This window comes from Gymnoscopelus braueri (assembly GCF_963280865.1).
Source record: "Gymnoscopelus braueri genome assembly, chromosome: 18".
NCBI lineage: Eukaryota > Metazoa > Chordata > Actinopteri > Myctophiformes > Myctophidae > Gymnoscopelus > Gymnoscopelus braueri.
The window spans coordinates 23,681,678-23,708,166 of record NC_137618.1 but is presented as its reverse complement, the minus strand read 5'-3'; the positions used below and the strand labels follow the sequence as shown (position 1 = coordinate 23,708,166).

General features: G+C 43.7%; 1 protein-coding gene across 1 annotated transcript; it reads left to right on the top strand.

Annotated features, from left to right (window-relative positions):
- Positions 1–433: 433 nt before the first annotated feature.
- On the top strand, positions 434–26,222 carry impg2a (interphotoreceptor matrix proteoglycan 2a; the record flags this gene model as incomplete). The annotated part of the gene is made up of 20 exons (XM_080412159.1): positions 434–512; positions 599–853; positions 4,156–4,322; positions 5,163–5,253; positions 5,731–5,846; positions 6,411–6,566; positions 9,225–9,283; positions 9,629–9,649; positions 11,477–11,685; positions 16,100–16,143; positions 16,955–17,150; positions 17,328–18,085; positions 18,202–18,489; positions 18,765–18,984; positions 21,202–21,412; positions 23,391–23,579; positions 24,721–24,922; positions 25,161–25,240; positions 25,798–25,871; positions 26,011–26,222. 19 exons carry the CDS (start codon positions 434–436, stop codon positions 25,841–25,843), a joined length of 3,387 nt encoding a protein of 1,128 aa, XP_080268285.1. The 3' UTR covers positions 25,844–25,871; positions 26,011–26,222.
- Between the last annotated feature and the right edge of the window lie 267 nt (positions 26,223–26,489).

The following is a 26,489-nucleotide window of genomic DNA, read 5'->3' as shown; positions in this document are numbered from 1 at the left end:
TCAACTCACTCTGCAGGTGGCCTTTGCCCCGACCCCTGTCTACCTTTTCCTCACTCTACTAAGCACGCACCATCCCCTCCCTCCCAGTTTTACACCTGTAACTTCTTGGCGAGCTGCTCTAAAAGGCTTAAATAGTAAACGGGATTAGAGGGAGAGGGAAAAAGATCCTCTCCAAATGCCATCTGTGCAGTGCACAGGTAACTGAGGGAGCTGTTATTTCAGCACCACGGTATACGCCTCCCTTCAGTCTACAGAAGATAAGAAGAGAAGAGAATGTAATTATAGTATATATTAATTATTTCTGTATATGCGGACTACTTTAATGCACCTGTAGAACTCCTCTGTTACACATGACTTGAGAGGAAGTTTCCGTCGACGTGACCCTTTTCTCTGGACCCTTTTGTCTGGACTTACAACATATCAAGGATCTAAGATGTCCAACATACGGTGGAAATGTGCTTTTTACGCTGCCGTGTTCGGTTTTGCCCTCATATTTTTGGATATAAGGACAGGTATGTATCAACAGCCAAATCAATAAGCCTGTATACTCGTATTCACATTTATCGCAAGGCAGCGGTCTAATTGTGCTCTACCACAGGTTCAGCGTTTGAAGGCTCTGCCATGGGTTACACAGACCTCCAAAGAACAGAGAAACCTAATGGGACCACTGGAGTATCACTTGAGGCGTATCCGCACATTGTCCAACTGTCTGACCCCATGGTCCCTCGTGAGGGCCACGGGGTGATCTCTCGTCGCAAGCGAAACATCCTCTTCCCGAGTGGAGTCAAACTGTGTTCACAGGAGAGCGCTCCGCAAGTTGCCGCAAACCATCTGAACTACTTCCACCTCAGAGGTAAGCCGACATGGTACTGCCATGAACATTTATGATGGTGAGTCAACGAGATATGTTTTGATCAATGGCCAGGCCACCCAGTTGCCTCCAGGTTACATTACATTACATTACATTACATTACAGTCATTTAGCAGACGCTTTTATCCAAAGCGACTTACAATAAGTGCATTCAACATAGGTAGGGAACGAAAACTACTAATCACCAGAAGTCTTAAGTGCATTTTCTGCAAAAACAAGCAACCACGAGTATACCTAGCGCTAAGGTAAAAGTGCAATATATCAGCTACCTATTTCCTTAAACAGATGAGACAAAATAGCTAAATCAAATGAGCAGGAGCTAAAACAAATAATCGTATCGACTACACAAGATCCAATAAAACAATACAACAATAAAACAAGCGTTCGATAGGTTCAGATAAAGGGTGAAGGAACACTACCGGATAGCAGACAATGCGATTAACGGTAAAATAAATCCCATAAAATATAGAATACAATAGATTTTATTCCAACGTCCTTTCTTGTCCCAGCCCATGTCACTCTCCCTACACCTTCCACCGCCCAATGAAAACACTGTAGTCATGATTAATATAATTCCCTGCCTTTCCCATAAACCTTAATTTACGTATACAGGGTTTATCCAGCATTGTTGTTTGTCAGCAACGCCCTGCCCTGGTTAGGTGCCTTGCTCAAGGACACTTCAGCGGTGGGTACTGGTGAAAGTTGTTCATTGTCTCCGCCAGAGGTGGAGAGTATGTTTTCGTTCTTGTCCTTCCGTGTGTCCCCCCATCTCAGTCAAGCTAACATTGGTCAAGCTTCGCGTGACACGTGACAATATGTTGTCACCAATGCTTTTGATTGGCTAGCGAGACGCATGACGAAATAAAAACCTATAAATAGGTGTGTCACTTCAAAAAATCATTTATATTTTTTGAAGTGAGCTTCCATCAGCCAAGCTAACATTGGTCAATTGACACGTGACAATATGTAATATAAATAGGTAAGACAGGATTAATCAGGAACAGTACTGGCGGAGACCTGTGCTCCGAGGAGCACATTTTCTAGTTAATCTTTCCTGCCAGTCCGGTGGATCTCACCGGAAATCTTTGGGCCACAGGCCTGCTACTCTACACTGTCCTTTAATTAATTCAATGCGAAAAGTGTGCAGGGCATGTATAGTCCAATGACAAGAATGCTACATGACGGCCTGGACAGCTGGTGTAGCGGTCCAGGCACCTAGGCGTAGTGTAGCCTGACACCTTAAAGGAGAATTTTGGACTAAGTTTTTCTTACCTTTTCTATGATGTTATGATATCTTAGGATGAATGGTACAGTAGAAAATGTTCATAACTCCATCCCGGATCCGCCACAGCTTAAAACGTGCGTGGATAGGCCTTGCGCTAGATCGCATATTTTAATAGCTTTTTTTTTTTTTTTTTTGTGTGAGATCTGACGTTCATAGTGACAGAACACTATTTTTGTTTTTTGTTTTTTTGGACAGTGTTCTGTCACTATGAACATCAGATCTCACAAAAACAAAAACAAACAGAAAGCTATTAAAATATGTGATCTAACGCAAGGCCTATCCGCGCACGTTTTAAGCTGTGGCGGACCCAGGATGGAGTTATGAAAATGTTCTACTGTACCATTCATCCTAAGATATCATAACATCATAGAAAAGGTAAGAAAAACTTAGTCCAAAATTCTCCTTTAATGTGGGTTCGAGTCCCGATCCCGACGGCCTTTGCTGCATGCCACTCCCCATCTCTCTCCCCATTTCCGGTCAGCCTACTGTCCTATCAATAGGCATAAAAGCCTATAGTATAAATACATCTTTTTGTTTTTATACTATAGGCTGAATGAATGCTACATGACATCTGTGTGTAAACACACTCCCAGGGAGTAGGTGCTATTGTGTGAGATTCTGTTCTGGATGCTCTGCTACCTCTTGCTCAAAGGCAAACATTTGAAGACGACGTTTGCAGGGTGCGAAAGGTCTAGTAATCTAGTATCTTCATATGGTTTTCATACAGGCTGGAGCGAGAGGTAGATGGAGAAAGACTTAGAGCTCAGAGTCAGAAGAGACTTGGAAATCTTTGGATCTTGGAGTCTGTGAGCTTTGATCTTTGATTTGTTGAGATCAAACTTTGAAGTCTGCAGGAAGTTTTAGGGTTGCATGTTCAAAACAAGCTGCTGGGTGGTGCAAGATCTGTGAGGGTTAAATGATTTACTCTCTTATGTACAATAGATTTGGCTGACATAGTGGCCACTAATATGTCAGTCAGGCCTCAGTACCAATGTTGTGGTACAGATTGTGCAGATTATCTGGCTTTGGCATAGTGAGTAATAGGGTGACCCGTCCAAGAGAGTCAGGTCACGCACTTGGCACGGAGGTGGATTTGGTCATCAACTTCCTCTGAAGTGGTGTTCCCCAAATCTGCCTTAGTTTGGAGGCATCATTTAAGGATATTTGGTATATGCATTTCTCTTATTAATGAACCACTGTGCCCACAAGAGTCACCACCAGATGAGAGGAATTTAATTTCACCTATAAGAGATTTAAAGGGATATTTCACTTTAAAAAAAACTTTGGATCATTGTATGGTCTACTCAGGCTTTTGTTAGCCCCCCAGACCGTTTTTAAGTTGCTTGATTCAGTATATAAATATTTGATATTTATCAGACACGCCCCCTTCCTATAGAAACCCATTATAACTTCAAACTCTATTTTTATCATGTTAGATTCATCAAAAACACCCGTCCTTGGTTCTGGTGACTCACCCTGCCCTCCTAATACGTGAGGGGGCTGTGTTTTTTCAATTACTTTTTTTTTAATTGTAATTTATTTTCTTCATTTTCCCCAAAAAATATTAAAAATAAATGAAAAAAGTAATTGAAAAAACACGGCCCCCTCGCGTATTAGGAGGGCAGGGTGAGTCACCAGAACCAAGGACGGGTGTTTTTGATGAATCTAACATGTTAAAAATGGAGTTTGAAGTTACAATGGGTTTGTATAGGAAGGGGGCGTGTCTGATAAAATTTATATCAAATAACTAGATACTGAATCAAGCAACTTAAAAACTGTCTGGGGGCTCACAAAAGCCTGAGTAGACGATAAAATGACCCAATGTTTTTTTGAAAGTGAAATATCCCTTTAACATCTCATGGAGGGAATGCTGTTTCAGTGACTGTTCCTCTCCATAATGGAAAACGTCTGCTGAGAAACATTCATGTAGAGGGCTACAGTACAAGTCTAATTTTCAGTACATTGACTGTGCCTCTTCCTGGTCTTGTGTTTTGACCAGTGTGCCAGGAGACTGTATGGGAGGCTTTCAAAATCTTCTGGGACCGCCTTCCAGAGCAGGAGGAGTATCAACGCTGGATGAGCCAATGCCAGGACGGCGAGGTTAAGGTGCACGATATTGGCAACTACTTCAGCCAATCACAGGAGCACCAGGCTCTCATTGACACTGTAAGTGGATGGATGTGAGAGTAACACTGACTTTAACAACATACAGTGTATATTTTACACGCAGCTTGAATGGCTCATGGCTTCATCCACTTCTTTTTCTTTTTTCAGAGAATGGCATTGCAAGGGTCAAAAAGGTAAACAACAACCGCCTTTTTCTCAGTTTTAAATCATTATCTCAATAACGATAGCTGGTGCCTGTGTGTTATGTAACCATGTGACATTATCCCCAATGCCTGCTCTGTGTTCTCTCACCATGATGACCTCCAGCATTGGCAGTGAGCCCCCCACGTCCTTCGAGCAGCCCATGTGCAGGTGCGTAAGTTTGTCGAGGCTATTCAAACAAACTGACCTGTTCTTTTCTGTGAATTAGTGTCTTAGAAAAGATCACCAGCACTCACTTTGCTCCTTTTAGGATTTCTTCTTTATTTCAGTCATAAGCCCCACCAGCAGTGAAACGCTGATTCACGCTGAGGAAGGCCTGCGGGCCGAAAACGTCCATCGTTTATGATCTGCTGCTGGAGCTTATGACTGAAATAAACAAGAAATCCTAAAAGGATCAAAGTGAGTGCTGGTGATCTTTTCTAAGATACTATTTCTGCCAGAACCGTGCACCCGATACACGCAAACTGTGAACTATTCTTTAAGTGTGCTCGCCTCTCTCTTTTCCTGTTCATATGAATGACACAAATCTCTCACTCTTTCAGTTGCTTCGTCCCATTCCGTTCTCATCTCTTTCCTTTGTCCGCTTTTGAGCTACAACATGTACCTACTAGACTAGGTGTACCTAGATCCCCTATTTATATATATACGTAAATTCCCTTTGCTTCTCACCTCATTAAGTTATTCATTGAGCTGACTAAGAACACCCTGTTGCCCTTCCACAGCACTCCGTCCCCGGAGGACCCTGAAGAGGCCAAGGCACTCGAGGAAGGTCAGTGTCTATGACGTCTAATAGCAACTATTTATTAGCAATTATTCTATTGATTACTTTTTTGATTAATTAAATAATCAAGAAGCACGTTTAAAAAATAAATAATCTTTTGTAGTTTAGCGCATGGGTTTAGTGCATCGTTTCTTTTTATAATCGACTTCATCGTATATAGTCTGATTCTTCTATTTAACCACTTAAGCCTTATTTTATACTTCGCCGTTCAACAATGTCACGCAAAATTCACAATTTAACACATAGTGAGCTTGTAGATCTGCCATTCTCACTATTTTTGAAAATCATTCATTTTATTAAAATATTTTTGTTAATAATCAATGAAAACGATTAGTTCGATTAACTGTTACACCACTAAATCCATGTTAATGAGCGGTATAGGAATAGCAGCCAAAGTTTTGTCCTGGCTTCTGCCTCCTCCACATTATGACCATCTCCTTTCTCTCTCTCCGCCTGACACTCCAGCCACAGCAGAAGCCGTTAGTGATGCTGGCGAGGAGGCAGACACAGCAGCAGAGGTGGAGGCAGCAGCTGCTGTCCCAGAGGTGGAGGTGGTGCCTGTTGTCACCGATGCCAGTTCAGTGAGTACAAACTCAGGCAAACATGCACACAAACAAACAACACACAAAAGAAGCAAAACATGAGTTTGATATAAATGTAGTATTTGACAGTGGTTCTCAAACATGTCAAGGACCCCAAAATATGTACAGTATCTGGCCGCAGACCCTGATCTGAAAATATTTAGTGCCAGGGAACCCAAGATTTTAGCATTTTAGCATTGCAGAAATATGAAATAGGGCCAATTCAAACTGTTCCTCATTTTGCTGGGGATCCCCTGGAACCCTGTCAAGGACACCTAGGGGGCCCCACACACACACACACACACACACACACACACACACACACACACACACACACACACACACACACACACACACACACACACACACACACACACACACACACACACACACACACACACACACACACAGTACAGATAATATTAAGTTGCCTCTACTTTACTGTATTTAAAAGCAATTTCTTTCCACAAATGCCGTTCTGTGGTAACCTCTTAGCAACCCTGAGGTTTAAATAAAGGTTGAACGAATTCATGAATTGTGAACACATCCTCCCTCGGCGTGTAGGTGGACAACGACATTGCCATGGAGCCTCCCACGCCTCCTGTGCTGGAACAGGTGGTGGAGCTGAGCATCCTGCTCACTGGGGAGAGATACAGCGAGCAGCTCAGAGATCCTACCAGCCTCCAGTACCTGACCCTCGACAGACAGATCACTGAAAAGGTTAGTCTCTATTATGTTATTGTTACGGTTTGCGTGTTCTCTCTCTCTCTCTCTCTCTCTCTCTCTCTCTCTCTCTCTCTCTCTCTCTCTCTCTCTCTCTCTCTCTCTCTCTCTCTCTCTCTCTCTCTCTCTCTCTCTGCAATGCCTCCCTGTAGTCTTAAGCTTAATTTATATTCCCTCCCACGATGGTGTTGCTTGCCGACAAGAGCTGATTTACAAGCTAACAACGCGTCAGGACGCACTGCGTTGTTAGCTTGTAAATCAGTTCTAAATGTGATTTAAATCAGTTCTTGTAAATAACTTTTTGTAAATCAGTGCTTGTCGGCAAGCAACGCTGTCATGTGGCGGTGTAAAACATATGTTTAAAATTGTACATGATTCATGACGTGCAGAAGAGGTACGGTACCTCTGTGGGTCTGTGTCAAAGTGTATTTACAATGTTGGAAGGAAGAAGTGCTTTAGTCTTAAGTCTCTGACCTGGTTTCTAGTCTGTATGAGATCTGGTTCTTTTTAACACACACACACACGCGCGACTCAAGGACATTATTTATCCGTTTTATTGTTGCATATCGGCACTGTCGGGCAAAATCCAAAACACTTGCTTTTCAGGAAATGAGTAGTTAGTGTAGTTATTTAGTCACAAGTGTCATTGGTTAAATATTTATGATGCACAGAGAAAAACTTGACCACTCTCACCTGGTGTCCTGATTTTGGGCTTGTCATTTTCAAATTTTTATTGATTGAAACAAATACAATAAAATGGACTATGCTAAAAGGATAACACAATAAGCCCCGGTGGGCTTCTTTCCATTGTGGTCCATTATACTCAATTCATCAACATGACATACATTACATAGCAGCAGCAACACTAAAAGCAACAACGGATATATTCCGACAGCGCATTATTACGACGGCCCGTTGGTCCGACTTGCCCCATTACTAACCCTATCCCTAATCCTAACCCTAACCCTAAACTGCACGTGGAAGCCACGTAGTCGGAGTAATGGGCAGTCCCCGAAAAGTGGGGTGGGGGGGGCGGGGGAGGCAGAGGATGCCACTTCCGTGGAGCTCACCGAGCTGAGTGAGTTAGTTTGCATCTCTGGGGGCAAGCTAGTAGGGGATCAAATGATATTTTGAGGACAATCATGTTTTTAGGTCCGCTTACAATTTGGATGGGGAATGGACAAGTTTCGTGGCATTCCATATTTTGGTGGCAGTATAGTAGAGTGCATTTTTTCTCATGTTTGCACTTAATTTAAGGGAAACAAGGTCAGCGGAGCTCCCTCTGGTGTTGTGTCCATGGGCGTCTCTCACTCTAGAGAAGTAGTTTGACAGGTATTTGGGCACAGTTCCTAGTGTTTTAAAAGACTAGCAATGTTATGTTATAAGTAGCTGTCTTCCACCTTGAGCCATCACATAGCGACACATTATTTGCTTGTAGATTGACTATTTTTGCTACTTTTGAGTGACACTGTCAAACGACAAAGTATAAAATAGGCCATTAATTTACGACAAAACATAAAAAGATGAAATATGGTGATGAACGTTTTCTGCCCGACAGCAACGATTTACAACTTTCTTTCTCGTACAGTGGAAAAACGTAGGAAGGGGAGTGTAGGGGAGGATGGGAACTCTTGAGTAGGTCTACAGTAGGGAAAGAGGAGAGCTGGATAAGCCAGCAGGATGTAGGGGCCCCAGTGGGCCTTGTCTTTATGCGCCTTTTGCCAGGTTGGATCATAAATTGGGTCAGTAAGTCAGCAGGACAATATGCCTTGCAATATTTTTCCAAGAAGGCAGAAGTTATAAAAGGCACCAAACGAGAAACACAAATCCTTTCATCTGTTTTCAACAATTGCTTCCATTTTTGCCAAGATGCAAATTTTGTTCTAAATATCAGTAGATATAAGCTTCGACATTGGCCGTGCTTATTAAATGCCAGTTTTACAGCATACTTGGTTGGGCATTGTGACACACCAAAGCTTGTAGATCTGCTATTTGCATTTAGGGGGCTGACACTGTCACTCAAAAGTAGGAAAAATAGCTGATCTGCAAGCTCAAAACCGTAGTTTGTTTTCCAGTTCAGGTTAAAAAACTGCAGCTGGGTAAAAACATGGCAGGCTGCAATTATAATAATGATAATAATAACTTTATTTATATAGCACCTTTCAAAACAAAGTTTCCAAAATGAAAACAGTGGTGTGAACCCCGCATAAAAAGTGCACTTGTGAGCTTGTAGATCAGCTATTTTCAAAGATATTTGGCGTTTGATGTAGAGGGGACAAAGAAGGGCGCCTAGTATAGACCCCTGGGGGACTCCAGTCAACAAAGTATGTAGGGTATGGTTAAGAAAATATGCTCTGTAGGAAACAAAAGCTTATGATATTCCCAAAAAATATATTTTTTGTGAAATTCACAACAACAACAAAAAATTGTCCCACAAATCAATGCACTTTTTGGACCGCACACGCAATTAATTGAAAAAATATATATAAATAATTAGCTGCAGCTGCATTGCTTACTAGCTTGCCATGGTTTTAATCTGCTTAATTTTTTACCTAAATTGGAAAACAAACTACAAAATCAGCGTAGGGTTTCATTCCCCTTAAGTATAAATCAGGCTTGAGTCTGATGTGTATTTCTTTTATTGTTTTTTAACAGATTGATGATGCTCTAGAGGGACTGCCTGGCTTTAAGAATGTTGCTGTGCTGGACTTCAGGTAAGTTTCTTCTCTCCAACACGGGTCCTTGCATTGCAAAGCAACCGCACTTCATTTACAGCAATTGAACCACTTGAACCCCAGCATCCGTATACGTGGGAAAACTCTCGCTGAAAATAGCAGATCTACAAGCCTACGAAGTCGCAACCCGTCGTTGTGGGCTCGAAGATCTGCTATTTTCAGTGAAGATATTTGATGAAGAGTGAAAACAAAAAAGTCACTTGCATAGAGCCCTGAGGGACTCCAGTCAACCACGTATAGGGTTTAAGTGGTTGAACAAATTACGGAACGTAGCGTGGTAGATAGATGCAACTCACTGAAAGAGTATCTCTGTGTTTCTTGCAGGCCTCAAAAGGATTCTCAAAGGTGAGTGGTCAAACCACCAGCTGTGTGTGTGTGTGTGTGTGTGTGTGTGTGTGCGTGTGCGTGTGCGTGTGCGTGTGTGTGTGTGTGTGTGTGTGTGTGTGTGTGTGTGCGCGCTTTGTTTACCTGTGAGCATGTGTGAAGGCGTACGTGAGCACATGTGAAGGTGTGTCAAGGGTGGAGCGTCTTAACGCTCGCTCACCTGATAAGTGAGATCAGGGCTGATTGGACCCAGCAAGCAGCTGCTCTCCCATAGAGACGATTACCAGGGCTTTGTGCCCACATCAATAAGCCCCCGGAAGAAAGATGGAGAAAAGGTGAAGGAGGGAGAGATGGACAGAGATAAACATAGAAAGAATGGGGGAAATGGCGAAAGAAAGGATAAAGTGGATAGATGTGAAGGAAGGCTGAGTGAAAAAGGGTGGGGGGGATCTCTTTCTATAGTCACTATGCTTTTGCTTAAGCCCTATACTTCATTGTACAACAAATAGCGAAAATAGTACATATTGTACAAATGGAATTTTCTAAATGTTTTCACCTATAATGACATGCCCAAAATAGGGATGCCATGTTGACCGCTTTCAAGCGGTTAAGCTCAGAGAGGATTTTGTACTTGGCACATATGTAGCATTTTGTCTCATCTTGTAGATAATTCATTATTTGCCCTGTTGAAGACATAAGTCAAAACGTTGCCCATATTTTTGCATCGAGGCTAGAGTGTGTGATTATTTTATTTTCCTGTTAGATAATTGTGTGTCACAAATACACACTTACACAGTTGTACAAAATAATATAATGTATCTGTATGTGGCCATGATGAGGCTGGAGGGCTGCCTTCCTTGCTGAGCATGGATCCCAGGGCACAGCAGGGGCAGAGCTGCATGTAGGCTATGCGTGCGTGTTTATATACAGTATGTGTGTGTGGCTAACGGGGAAAAACGGGATCTGCTCCTAAATAGGGCCGATTATAGGCCAACACGTGCTCAGCCCTGCGCCAGGGCCCAACAAACTAGGTCAGAGTGGAGGGCTCCCAATAGTCAAATGAAGGCTGATAGATGTTTTTTTCCAAGGTCTAGAGTCTCTTGTGGGATTTCTATGTTTATTATTATGATATTGATCACTCTGCTGACTCTGCCATTTTGGACCATAATCACACTGTGCGTTCCAAGCAGGAGTAAATCAGTCGAGCCATCAGTCATGTGCGAGCGCTCTACAACTCTTTTAACAGGTTGGACGCTAAATCAAAGTAATGCTTGAACAATTTTCATCCTCCTAGAAAACGACTCTGGCCTCCAAGAGACATACATCCAGTCACATTTTTTGAATACAGTAGCCGAAATGTAAAGCTGGACCAACTGGTGCACCGTCCGTATAAAGTAAAACAGTTGAACGTTGCATAGATACAATGCGAAGCCATTCAAGAATGGTTTTCTGAGGGTAGACAATAGACATCCTACTGTAAATGCGTGAAATATGTATGTATGTGTGTGTGAGTGTGTCACCAACATATCTCGAGAACTGGCCAACCGATCGACATCGGGTACTATGAATAGTAGAAATAGTAGAAAGTAGAAAGGGTACAACGGGTGTTGCATAACCGGGTGGGGCATGCATTCCCAAATTGCATTGTTCCCGACATGGCAGGTGGCCAACAGGCATCGGTCTAGTTATACTCAATTACAATGTGCATAACCCTACAATACGACATGATGAAATGATAACATTTAAACATTATGATGAATCTATCTATTCTAAGTGGGAAAAATAGACTGCAATGCAATTTTGAGTGTGTATGTGTATATGTATGTGTGTGTGCTGTCCTTTGTCCAGACTGGATGGTGTGGTGGTGGACTATGCAGTCACAATGCTGGTGGATGGAGCTGGGGTGAGCGCTGAGCAGCTTGACTACCTGACCCTGCAGTCTAACCGGGTGGAGAACTCCTACCGTGAGGTGCAGGAGCGCCCCACAGTGGTCTATACCGTCAGCGAAGTCCGGAACTACGGCACCGAAGCTCTGCACAATGAGGCACTAGAGAGCGGTATGAGAATAGAGTTCTACAGGGGTGTTGTGTTTCTGTAGGCCAACCACAAAGTTACCTACACCACAGATTTCGAATGGAATTTTCCACCACATGAACCCTAGTGTCCCTATTCTGGGGGTGAATATTCTGCGAATATAGCAGATCTACAAGGTCACAACTGCAACACATTGTGACCTGTAGATTAGCTATTTTTGAAGATATTTGGTCATGGGTTTGGAGGGAAAAAATTAGGGGGCCTAGTATAGACCCGTGGGGGACTCTCTGTAGCAAACAAAAGCTTATGATATTCAATTTCTTTGTTCCCAGAGATCAACACACCTACCAGTCCCTCCCCCCCCCCCCCCAAACGGTGACACAGACAGCACAACATATAGTAGGGGGTACTAAGCACAAAAAATGGCCAAATCGTTACGCGGCGGATAAAAGCATGAAATTTGATACAGATGTCCCTTGGGTCATCCTAAAACATCCTAGAAGGGGTGCCCAAAAAAATCTTAAACAGGAAGTGACTTATGGACATAATTCAAAATGGCCACCTAAACTGTTGACCATTGACTCAAAAGACACCAAAAGAATCTCCAAAAAGCATAAAATTTGGCACATATGTCCCTTGGGTCATCCTAAGACATACTAGAAGGGGTGCCCAAAGGAATCTGAAACAGGAAGTGAGTTATTGACTAAATTGAAAATGGCCGCCTAGTGTTGTCGATTGACTCAAAAGACAACTAAAGAATCTCATAAAAGCATACAATTTGGCACACATGTCTTTTTGGTCATCCTAAGACATCCTAGAAGGGGTGCCCAAAGAAATCTTAAGCAGGAACTGAGTTATTGACAAAATTGAAAATGGCCGCCTACTAGTGATGTGCGGGTCAGGTTTTTTCATGACCCGCCCCGCCCCAACCCGCGACGGAACCCAACCCGCCTCAACCCGAGACCCGCGACCCCATATAAATCTATGGCTCAACCCGCCCCGCGACCCGCGGTGGGAATATGAATATATATGATATAGCGCTCTTTTAAGTACCCAAAGTCCCTTTAAATGTCTACAGTAGCACAACATTGTCATGGGCTGAATAAACAAGCATGTTGTTCAAAATAGGGTTTTTTTTTTTTTTTTGCGTGTGAGAGCGGCTGACCCGCTCACCCGTAGCCCGCATAATTTCCTCTGAAATCCTGACTCGACCCACCCGCGCCGCGGGTTGACCCGCGGGTCCCGCGGGTTACGGGTCGACCCGCTCATCACTACCGCCTACAGTGTTATCTATTGACTCAAAAGACAACTAAAGAATCTCATAAAAGCATACAATTTGGCATACATGTCCCTTGGGTCATCCCAAGACATCCCAGAAGGGGTGCCCAAAAAAATCTTAAACAGGAAGTGAGTCATTGACAAAATTGAAAATGACCGCCTACAGTGTTGTCGATTGACTCAAAAGACAACTAAAGAATCTCATAATGGCATACATGTCCCTTGGGTCATCCTAAGACATCCTAGAAGGGGTGCCTGAAATTATCTGAAACAGGAAGTGAGTTATTGACTAAATTGAAAATGGCTGTGTACAGTCTTGACAGATGATGCAAAAGACACTCATAAAAAATAATCTCATAAAAGCATGAAATTTGGTACAAATGTCCCTTGGGTGATCTGAATGCATCCTAAGGGGTGCCAAAAAAAGTTTGAATAGTCTCTCAATGGAAAACACTCCTCCCACACGGGCTGCACTGCTACAATATTCAAATCGAGCAGCCAATCTAGCATTTGGTCCAGAAGCCTGAAAGCTATGCAATCTCTACCATCTCCTGACAAATAAATTAAAGTCGCTGATTCGTGGACACCTTTATGGACACTCTTGCCAGAGGCTGCTTAAGTTTGTAGAGAACTCAAGTGTGGCTGCAAAGCTGAGCCCTTCTGTTCGAGAAAGTGTAGATGCCGGGATGCTGGGTTACCTTGCAGAGCATTATGCCAATGTGCTGGTAATTGCGAAATGGCACACATGAATACATGTAGTTACTAAACACTAATCACAAAAAAACAGTAATGATCAAGAAGAAAATACATGAGAAGATAGAGTGTAAAACAAGCAAGAAGATGTAGAGTGCAAAATAAATAAGATGCAGAGAGTAAAATAAGAATATGCAGAGTAAGATAAGATGCAGAGTAAAATAAATGAGAATATGCAGAGAGTTAGATAAATAAAGAAGATTCAAAGAGTACAATAAAAAAAGTATGCAGAAAGTAAAATAAATAAGTGATGTAGAAATGAAAACAGAAGGTAGACTACAAAATACGGCAAGTTATGCACTGCATAACCTGTCGTATTGAGTCTGCATAATATGCAGACTGCCATGGTCAACTGTTTAAACAGCCATTTAGAATTTCTTCAACATGGTCCCTTCCTAAAAAGTTTAATAAACAAGCAAACAAATAAATAACCCCTTCTAGGATATATTAAGAAGCACTCAATGTACGTACCAAATTATACACTTTTATGACGTCCCCTTATGTTTTCTTTTGTGTCAACTGCTTTTAGGCGGTCACTTCCTGTTTAAAACCTTTTTGGGCACCCCTTGTAGGATGCGTTCAGATCACCCAAGGGACATTTGTACCACATTTCATGCTTTTATGAGATTCTGTAGGTATCTTGCATCATCTTTCAACACTGTAGGCGACCATTTTCAATTTAGTCAATAACTCACTTCCTGTTTCAGATTATTTTTGGCACCCCTTCTAGGATGTGTTAGGATGACCCAAGAGACATATGTGCCAAATTGTATACTTTTTGGAGATTCTATAGGCTTTTTGAGTCAATCGCCAACACTGTAGGCGGCCATTTTCAATTTAGTCAATAACTCACTTCCTGTTGAAGACTTTTTTGGGCACCCCTTCTAGGATGTCTTAGGATGACCCAAGGGACATGTGTGACACATTTTATACTTTTTGGAGATTCTTTAGTTGTCTTTTGAGTCAATCGACAACACTAGGCGGCCATTTTCAATTTGGTCAATAACTCACTTCCTGTTTCAGATTTTTTTGGGCTCCCCTTCTAGGATGTCTTAGGATGACCCAAAGGACATGTGTGCCACATTTTATGCTTTTTGGAGATTATTTTGGTGTCTTTTGAGTCAACGGTCAACAGTTTAGGTGGCCATTTTGGATTTTGTCCATAACTCACTTCCTGTTTAAGATTTTTTTGGGCACCCCTTCTAGGATGTTTTAGGATGACCCAAGGGACATCTGTATCAAATTTCATGCTTTTATCCGCCGCGTAACGATTTTTCACTTAGTACCCCCTACTAATAACAATAAATGTCAGATCTGGTGCTGGCATTACATCACACTACGCACACTAAACCACTTGGTAAAACAGTCCAGACTTTTAGCATTGTCATCTGTTTCTTTTTCATATGCACTTTTTCCAAATGCAAGGACTGGCATAATTGTAATAGAGCTAAAGCTCAAAAGTGAACAAATAACAGTGAACCAGTCATCAGTTACAGGAAGTGTGTATTTTTTCAGTGTGCAGTAAAGCCCTCATCACTAAATGGTCTGTCTAATTGAATTCAGCCATGAGGGACTTTTGCTATTTGTACTGTATTCAGTCCATTGCCTTTGCCTGGCAGTTTATATTTGAGTTTGTTTTTCACTCACATCTATGATAACCATGAGAGGGTACCTCTGTCACTCATTTTTTCCCTTGCTTTCTGTCACTCTCTTTTGCACAAAATCTCCCTGGGAGATCTACATCACTGCTCCATTCATTTTAGCCAGGCATTAAGTAGGTTAGCTAGCTCTCGCTTCTGGCATGGGCCCTTCTGCTGCAAATGGAACAAAGTGGAGGCGATGATAATGACTATACCATTTCCTCCATCTGCGGGATTTATTCTCTGACCGTGTTTTTGAGAGAGCAAGTGTCATTAGTTTACTGTGTTAGCAGCCACTCTGAAGATGGATGCCATGTGACACTGACATTAGTTATAGGTCGGGACATGTGATAGGACGGTTAAAAACATTCTCATATGGCTTCCTGGCACGTCCGCCTGGGGACTTACAGGCACTGCTTGGCTACAAGCAGCAGCTTTGGTGGTAATACAGTAATAGTTTTGGCCCTCAGAGGATGATATTTGGGCCAGGACTGAGTGCTGATTGCTGGGGTTCCACTTAGGTAAATGCACAGTCAGCACGACAACTGTCAGCGCTATAGCCACAGAAAAGGGGGCCTGTGTTTAGCTGATGATAAAGCTGATGGAATGAGACAATACTGTAGCCACTGATAACAGGATTTGTTGGACTGGTTTGGTTGGAGTATCTGCCTTTGATGTATCTGCAGTATTGGTTGGAGTGTCTGCCTTTGGTGTATCTGCAGTATATCTTTGTGCTGACTTTTTGCATTGTTTTGTTGCTTCGCAGCTCCAGAGTTTCATGAAACTGTGCACTCCATCAACGAAGCCACAGTGAGTCTTAAGCCTAATTTATAATACAATATACACATGTTAGCCATCTGTCATAAGATTCTCCATTTATGTCATGGTCCATATGGATCAACTCAACAAATGGATCAACCCCACACATTTCACTTTCCTCTGTGGAAAAAGATTGACAACGACTTTGTAAATAGTAATTGCTCGAAATACATTATCCACACCTTACCAGAGCAGGTAGGGGATGAGGAAAACTTTTGAGGATTAGTTTGGCTCTTGCTATAATAATCCACTGCTATTCTGGGGTCAGGGTTAGAGTAAGCACCACAATGTGGTGAGCCAAGAAGGGAGACAGCATAATGTGTGTGTGGTGAGAGATCAAAAATAACAATTTCAGCATACTGGACACCATAATTTGTCTAGATCCTTTCACATCTTTATTTGTACAGTCTCAAGGGGCTGAGCGCGCTGTATGACAGTAATCAGACATTCTGGGCCCGTTCTGGGTCTGCTATTTCACTTTACAGCTCAGCTCCTAAGTGATTAAATGGAGCCATTATATAGATTGGGGGAAAGCTCCCCGTCAGTAATTGATTTACTGGCAAGAGCAGCATGCTGCTACTGTGCCACAGAAGCACCTTGGCCATACTGCCCCGTGATCATTATGGAATCTGGACCTTTTCAGATTCAGCTGTGTTTTTTGTATTTTGTTTAATGTATCCATTTGAGAATAGTGTGAATAGTGACAAAGAGGGGGGAACTTCTCCTTTGGTGTAGATGTTGGCCCATTTACTGTGGAGTGATGCCAGCAGGAACTGGATGCTAAACTGTGTTTGTGATGCAGGGTAGTAACACTCAGCCTGATGAGACAGCAGAGGTTCTGGAAGTGGAGGCTAGCGATGTGACCATGGATGAACCCCTGTCTGAAATGTCTGAGGTCGAGGTGGTGGCGGCGGGAGGGAATGATGTCATAGTTCTGGAGGAAAGCGCGACCGAGGCCCCTGCTCCTGTACTGACCACCGCTGCCCCCCAGTCTGATAGTAAGTGTTGATGTTAGATGGCGGCCAGTTTGTTCTTACGCCATACTCGGAGGCGAGTGGGTGGGGTGGGAAGTTATACCCACCCCCTGACTATATCAAAAAGAGCAAAATGGCTACTGTGTGAATATTAACATAACATAATTTCCCATGTCTGCCATTTTGTCTTTCTCATTCTAGGCATTGAGGAGGAGAGCCTGATGCTGGAGGAAACTGTGCAGAGCCCCGTTGCAGAGGAGCTCCCAGCTGAGCCTACCTCCCCTGTGCAGCCAGAGGACACCGCGCCTCCTGAGCCGTCTCCGGCAATCGAGGCATCTGGGTCGGTGCCAGAGGAACTGGAGGACCTGCCCTTGACAATCACAACAGAAGATGACGAACCTGATGCAGAGGAAGATGAAGCCGCAGAGGGTGATATCATCCTCGAGCAGGACTACATAGAGGAAGAGGTCATTGCAGAGCCTGCTGTAGAAGTAGAACCAGTGCCCATGGAGGAGGCAGGTGAGGTTGTTGTGGATGTGGACGAGGTCCCGGCAGAACTTGAGACAGAGACAGAGACCACTGGAGACGAAGACACAGATGAGGTGGTAGAGCAGCTTGAGGCCGAGGTGCCGGCTTACCCTCAACCTTCTGAACATGAGGAAGAGGAAGATGTTGTAGAGGAAGCAATAGAGAAGGAAGAGGAAGCGATGAAGGAAGATGTTGCCCTTGACTCGCTGGTTGTGGAGGAACAGGCACCAGAAGCTCCAGGGATCTCAACCGAGGACCTCACAGAGGATGAGATTTTCTTGGTCGACGGGATTGTGCCGGCTACAGATTTTCCAGGCTCCGCCAAACCAACTGTTCTGTCTCCAGAGAGGGAGTCACCCTTCACTCGAGTGTCTGACATTGTACCTGCGGGCTACGGGCCGCCAGTCATGGAGGTCTCCATCGCTGTGGAGGTAGATAGACACAATGGAACACAATGCGAGACCACAAAATGACATATTTGCACTTCAGAACAAACTGTAACACTGCAATTGCATGTTTGGTAACGCTCTGTTGTTCTATGTTCTAGGTGCAGACTCCTGAAGTCGACTTGGCTGATGTCACAGAGGGAGACTTGGGGTATGACGTGATTCACTACGGCTTTGGCCTAACGAACCACACAGAGGAAGGAAGCAGTGGGTTTCCTGCTGGTGTGGTACACGGCACGGACCGGGCCAGCATCGCATTGCCTGTGAACCCTGGACGAGCTCTGATGGTGTTCTTCAGTCTGAGGGTGACCAACATGATGTTCTCAGACGACCTTTTCAATAAGAGTTCAGCTGAATACAAGGCCTTGGAGCAACGCTTCATAGAGCTGGTAAACTATAGTCTTATTACCTTTTTTGCTTGGCATTATTCCTAGTATTTGTTTAGCAGAGAAATACAGTATATTAATGTAGTTATTTACAATGGTGAGTTACCATCTTGCAATGAGTGAGCATCTAGTTGTTCAGTGTCTTGCACAAGGACACTTGGCGGTTCTGGAACCGTTGCAGTATTGGATGCTCACTCTTAACAATCAGGCCACCCTGCCTAGTTTTTACCGGTTGAGTTTTGGACAACTCTTTTTGACATATTTCCGTCCTCCCACAGCTTGTCCCCTACTTGCAGTCCAATCTGAGTAACTTCCAGAACCTGGAAATTCTCAACTTCAGGAACGGGAGCATTGTGGTTAACAGCCGGATGAAGTTTGACAAGCCTGTGCCTCGCGGCGTCAATACGGCTGTCTATCTGATCCTGGAGGATTTCTGCAACACAGCCTACCAGACCATGAATCTGGCCATCGATAAGTACTCGCTGGATGTGGAGTCAGGTGCGGGTTCTCCGTTGTGGTGTTGTGGTGTGATGCAAACACATCTGTACAGTGTTTATACGAAGTGGTGCGAACAAGAGAACACTTATGCCTGATTTATTCGACGTCGTACATGGGTGTCCCACGCCAAAAACAGCCGATCTAACCTCACGATGCGTATTGAAGTATCAATCAGGCTTTATGAAAACATCAGTTGAGGCTATCATCAGATGTGTTTTAATGGATGTCTGTGTAATCTCACAATATTACGTGTGTGTGTGTGTGTGTGTGTGTGTGTGTGTGTGTGTGTGTGTGTGTGTGTGTGTGTGTGTGTGTGTGTGTGTGTGTGTGTGTGTGTGTGTGTGTGTGTGTGTGTGTGTGTGTGTGTGTGTGTGTGTGTGTGTGTGTGTGTGTGTGTGCATAGTTGATTGGGCCTGGGAAAGCAGGTGTTTTATTCCTTTGGGAAACTTCTCAGTAGAACTGTGCAAATGCCATGGTCACAGAGACTGGGCCTAGATAATCAGGGGTTCTTGGACAGCAGCCAAGGTAACACAAATCATCAACTATCCTTTGGTCCAGACAATGAGCATTCTCAGGCAGCTCTGGTGTTAAAATGTGTGCATAACATACACAGTAAATCCCCAGTGTTCATTTAGTGTATAAATGTAACCTTATACTCTCGGAGTAACAAGGGGGGAAAGGGAGTATTTTCTGGTTCCCGGCGGATGGGGAATTGCTATTACAGCTTCACCCAGCTGATGAGTGATGACTGCCCAGATGGCTCTGAGGAGTGCACGGGGGGGGGGGGGGGGGGGAGGGGGGTCATGTGTATGATCTCTAAAATAATACTTTTTGCCCCCCCCAAAAAAAAAAAGAATAAAGAAAATGTAGTTAAGGATATAGAAAAAGGATCCTCGTACATTTATTGTTCTCACCTCACATGAGACACACTAGTGTGCAGGATGGACATATCTGGCCGCTTATTACATGGCTGCTTGTGAACAAAATCGGTTATCACCTTATATGCTTCCACATCCATAGCAATGTATACAGAGCATCAGTCTGTTATTGAGGACAGCAGTCCACTGTCAGGAAATAACAGCCTGTAGAATGCCTTGATTGACCAATCAGAATCGAGTATTCAACAAAGCTGTGTAATAATGTCAATGAATCATCGTGGTGCTTACAATTATACTGTACGTCATAATCTGTCTAAACTAGTCACTGCTAAATCATAATGCTGAATTCCACCATGTAAGTACTAATGATGTGTGCGCGCGCATGTAAATCTGTCTGTCTGTACAGTATGTCTGTATTTTTAATTGGCGCCAGCCGCTTCAACAAGTGACTGTGTGCGTATGTATGTGTGTGTGTGTGTGTGTGTGTGTGTGTGTGTGTGTGTGTGTGTGTGTGTGTGTGTGTGTGTGTGTGTGTGTGTGTGTGTGTGTGTGTGTGTGTGTGTGTGTGTGTGTGTGTGTGTGTGTGTGTGTGTGTGTGTGTGTGTGTGTGTGTGTGTGTACAGTATGTCTCCATGTAGCATGATCACCTGCTACTGATTACAACACAAACAGGACGGCGCAGCATGCATGGCACTCACACGCGGCACTTACAAAAGCACGCCTGCACACACTGGCCGGCGCTGCGCGTGTGCGTCACTTAAATGATAATAAATGCGCGCACACACATGGGAAGGCAAAGCGCGAACGAACACGCATGATGCACGCACACGCGCGTGCACAAACAGACAGCTCGCACGCACGACACATGATGCACGCTATAGACTTCTCTGTCTCAGTGTCTTCTGCTTCTGGGTACCCTGTCAGCTATGACATTGGCCCCACTGTTATACTTGCACCGCTTACTTCAACACCTGGGTGTGATTTGCTTCAAGTGGCGCGGTTGAGCAGTCTATTGAAATGAGGGCAAAGGGATTCAACATTGTTCCTATATAGCTCAATGAAAAAAAAACTCATCAAAGGCACCACTTACTTCACACTGGGTGTGATGTTTTTGTCACCAGTGGAATGCTGTGGGCAATAGAGATTACATCAGCCTATTTATAATCCTCGTGTTATTCATAGACAGATGGGATCAATGATTGTATTTGTCTATTAAAACATGCAGTATAACTGCGTTGCAATTTGCAATCATTACTTAACAAAATCAGGTTGATAATTTAAAAAACAACAACAAAACAGTTGTAATTAAATCTTTCATGGTCTCAACTCCCATTTGCAGGTGACCAGGCGGACCCCTGCAAGTTCCAGGCATGTAATGAGTATGCAAAGTGTAAGCCGAACAGGTGGACGGGTGAGGCAGAGTGTGTGTGTAATGCCGGCTACTTCAGCGTGGAAGGCCTGCCTTGTCAGAGCATCTGTGAGCTGAAGACTGACTTCTGCCAGAACGATGGCAAGTGTGACATCATCCCTGGTCAGGGAGCCATCTGCAGGTGGGTTTCACGGGTACTGAGTGTGTGTGTTGTGCGTGTGTGCATTCGTAAATGTTCAAATAGCATTTGAAAATAATTATTGTTTAACCCGCCTTGAGTATCAAAGGGCTTGGGATTAACATTGGCAGGAGAATTGAGAGTCACAATAAAGTGTAAATGACTAGAAAGTTTATGGGAATGTTGTGGTACTCATTGTATTTGTACCATGTGACACAACAGCATTATTTTGTGGTATACTTCAACGAAGTTAAACAAATGCTAAAACTGATCTCCAAACAGACTTTGACTTGGATCCGGTGTGTGTGGGAGTGCACGTGTGAATTCATGTGCTTGGATATTTTTCAGAATGTTTTCCCATATGCGCGTTGGTGAATGTGTGCTTGTGTGTCAATGGAGCGCATCGGCGACAGAATACAGTTCTTACGGTTTTCCTCAGGCTATCTGATGTGGCATGCTTTGTAAGCAGTGTGATTATGAACAGACGCACAAACAATATAGTGTTCCAAGATGAGCGTTGGACCTCTGCTTCACACCCACCACGACATTAAAACTAACAGGCACGGCCAGATGCTGCTGCATGGGTTGTTTACCTCACATTGTCCAACTCAAAGGAGTTAACACTCTCCATGGATACAGGAAATAAACATTTACACAACATGAACTTTACCTTTTCATGCATTTAGCAGAGGCCCTCATCCAGGGCAACTCAGATAGATGTAGTATACTGTAGGTAAAATAATACTGCAGGAATTCACTCTTATTTGAGTATGAGAGTGAGGAGGTACGGCAGAATCTAGAATAGGTGGGGTCAAATCCATGACCTTTCCGTAGCTCTATTTCTAACCATCTGGCACTTTGCTCTTTTAAATGGAAATTTGATCGCCATATTAAAGAGCTACATTATTTTATTTCAGCAGCTGTATAAAATCACAACCCAAATCACAGAAATGTATTAAATACAACATAATTATGCAACATTATATAAAAATTAAATCCACTATTAAACAGAAAAACTGCTATTAAATCACCATGGCTTCTCAGACTCAAACTAATCACATGCCTCCATCATCACATCCTTTATGATGACATTACGCATCAGTGGATGTAATTGTCAAACTGTCAAAACCTGGGGTATATTAACCACTTAAACCCTCTATACTTATAAGTAAAATAACATGTAGCTGGCCGGGGTCGGCTCTGTACTTCTCTTCCCCGAAAATAGCTGATCTGCAGAGGGACAGCGAGTGCATTTTCCGGCAGCGGCTGCTGCCGGTGGCGGCTGGAGCTGCCGGTGGCGTCAGCTTTGGGAGTGTGCTGCGTTTGTGTAACGCAGTCCCCACCAATATTATTTACGATTCTGTGCCTATCGGTACATAACTTGGACGGCGCTTAGTCGAATAGCAGACCATCGGCCGGTCGTCGCGGGCACTCGCGCCTGGAGGCGCTCGGGCGCGACTCCTTGGCCTCAAGGTCTGCTGATTCGGCGCGCCTCCGTCATGGTCCAAAACTATACTTTATCGGCGGAAAAAAGAAGTTGACTGCCGCTCCTCCATCGGCAGTTCCGCGACTGCCGCTCCTCCACCGGCAGTTTCCGCGGCAGTTCCGCTGCTCCACCTGCAGCTGCCGCTCCACCGCCGGCAGTCACTGCCGGGAGCTGCCGCTCCTCCACCGGCAGTTCCGCGGAAGTTCCGCGGCTGTTGCCGCTGCCGGAGAATGCACTCGCTCCTTCTGGATCTGCAAGCTCTCAACGCATCGCAATGAGCTTGTAGATCTGATATTTTCAGCAAATATCCCAGAAATATAAGGACGCTAGAGTTCAAGTGGTTAAAAAGAAGCCACTTGGAGGAGCGTAGCCGGTATCTACCAGAGCTGGGACAGAGAAGGGTACAAAGTGGGATTAATCACTGTGCAGTTTTCTCTGTTTATCTCTTTGGTTCAGTGTGTGTGTTGTTCTGACAGGTGTCCTTTGTGGTTCTAGGTGCCGCGTCGGAGAGAACTGGTGGTACAGAGGAGAGCACTGTGAGGAGTACGTATCAGAGCCTCTGGTGGTTGGCATCGCCATCGCCTCTGTTGCCGGCTTCCTGCTGGTGGCCTCTGGAGTAATCTTCTTCCTGGCCAGGACGCTACGGGATCAGTATGAAAAGGATGAGGCAGAAGACCCTTTACGGTGAGAACACACTGCTGCAACTATCGATTATTTTCTACGCGATTATTCTACCGATTACTTTTTAGAATAATTACTTAATCGAATAATGGAGAAGCGTGTTAAAGCATGTCATTTTTTATATATCGAGTCAACATGAAAATATTCTAATAGCTAAATTCACATTTTATAGTCAACTACATTGAGCATTATTTTGTACTTTCTCATACAATGGTGTGTGAAAATAGCCGTATCTCACGATACATTGTTAATTAGCGATTAGTTCAATTAACTATTTCACCCCAAGAACACACTGCTAATGATATAGTTCAGATCCAGCCAAAAGGCTATATTGCAATCTTTTCATCCATATTTCTAATGAATCTGAAATTGCCAACCCGGCTAAATGTAAGGGTGTTTTAAGTAAGAGGTGTGTTCAGGAGTTTTTTGCTGACAAATTATTTAATAAGCACTGTGTAATGGTAAAGTGTAATTTTCATTGCCGTAATCAACGGTAATATTTGAGTTCATTGGTGTGTCTGCACAGTTTCTCTGCTCCGCTCAGACAGCTTTAGATTAAAGCCATGGAGTCTGGAATATTTTCTTAGGAACGGGGAGGCAGCATTAACTGAGACACATCCTGTGACTGCATGCTTGAATAGTCAGCCAAAATAGCCACAGCACCATCTCCTACCCACATAATATCTTAAAAGACTTAACCCACCCACCTCCCAACCCACTGTCTCACTCATACGCTTTCTTCCCCTCTCCCTCTGTCCTAATATGCTCCTGCTCTCTTTCAGCGGAGCGCACGCACGCACGCACACACACACAATTTGCCCGCTAACTTAGACTAGTGTGTTCCTGTGTCTGGCTGGGCTCAGAGAACAGCCTATCATGGAGAAGAGTTACGTTTAGACGGCGCCAAGTAACCATCGTATATTACGTTGCTCTATCACTAAACACCTACTACAATAGGTTTCCTGACATCAAGACTCTCTCAGACTCTGAGGTTGATAAAGGAAAAGCATGCGCTAAATGCCTTCATCTATCTGACTGTGGAGACCCAAAATGGTCTATCATCGCTTCCAGCTTCTTTAATTTAGCCAAATTTCTCTGTTCTTCCACTCTAAATGTTCCCAATCTCGTTTGTGTTCCTGTGTAGACGAGCTGAAAGTCTCCCGTCTCTGGAGAGGGCAACCAAGTACAACCCCATGTATGAGAGTGAAGCCACCACGGGATATAGCCACTACTACCGCCGTTACCCAGAGGCCCCCGTCTACAGCAGTGCCAGTGCGGAGGCCTCCACTGACTTCAGCAGTGAAGAGATACGACACATTTATGAAAACAGTGAGCTGACAAAGGAGGTACGTGCGGATGTGCGTGTTTGTGTTTGTGCCTGATAGTTTGTGCACTATATTTGCATGTTGATTGCTACACATCTGGGATGGAGGTCGTGTCCTCCTGACCACCCCAATATTCCACATTTAGCAAAGCTTTCATCTTATGCCAACATTCCTGTGAATGAAGTGTCTAGTTTTAATGGATACTTTGTATTGCTCTGATGTGACATTCTCTCCTGGTTTATTTCACGTGGCTCTGCAGGAAATCCAAGACCGGATTCGCATCGTTGAGCTGTACGCTAAGGACCGGCAGTTTGCAGACTTTGTGCGACAGCATCAAGCGTGAGTCTTCCTCCTCCTCTGCTTCTTTGTGGGTTTTTAAGTATGGTAACCGCAACGACATACGACATATACTGTACCAAACGAGGCTATGTAAAATAAATGTGAGTTTGAGTGACGGGAGAGACTGGAATGAAGAAGATTAGTTTGGCATTAAAGAATTGGAGGTAACAAGAGAAAAGTACCATCCCAAGGCAGTGGGGAGACAGATATCTGATTCCTTAAACCATATTCAAGGCCTGAGATGGACCGAGTGTGACAGGAACCATTAGGATACACAGATACTCCACTCTTGTCTGCCCACAGCCTGGCAATAACTGTATGTCAGCATAATCAGTTGTGACTTTATTACGCATTGCCTGGCAGAAGATGTCCCAGCATTATCAGATAAAGCTGAATTAATGATGCACTAGTTGTGCTTATTTCTTCATGGTCTAAAGTGATCAAATTAAGTATTGTGTGTTGTGGCGTTAGATTGATTTGCATGCCACAGTGATGCCAAATCTCTTCTGTCTGTGTTGATAAATTTAATAGATTATATTTGCATGTATCTGTTACAGAGTCCTGGATACTCGCAATGAAAGCTCCTCAACGGCGCAGACATGAAACTGAGTTTTAGCCTGTGTGCAGCAAGGTAATACTGCGTTCTAGTAGCTATGGTGATCTTATGGATGTGTATGTCACAGCCCAGGGTATTCTGCAAAAAGAAACATGTGTCATATATTTATATCAAGCTGGTCTCAATATACTGACTCCTCTCTCCCCCTGAACAGAAACATGCCTTTATGTGACAAAACTGAAGCTTCCTGTCAAGACTTTCCCGGCCAACTCCATTGCAGGCAAAGCTTGGACTGCAATGTTGAAGATGGACTGTCATTTAGCAAGGGTTACCTGTTTAGCCCCCCATTTGCCTCCATGAATATTCCTGTCGTATGAGAGCCGATGCCCTTCATCCCGTCTGTGTCTGCCACCATGTCACTCCCTGTGCCTTCTCTTGAATGGGTAAGCTGTGCTAAAATGAGTGTGAGGTTAAGGGACATTTTTGCTGCTCATCCACTGGACGTCATTCTTTAGGATGGAGCAGACTCCCTCATATTCATTACTTGAAATGTTGACAAATCACAATGCTGTCTCTAGTACTGTTAGGTGGCATAATATTTTCATTACATATCTGTTAATTCTAAGAAGCAAGAACATTGAACATGAATGTAAATATTTGCAATATGTGTTGTTTCCATTTATGTAGTGTCCA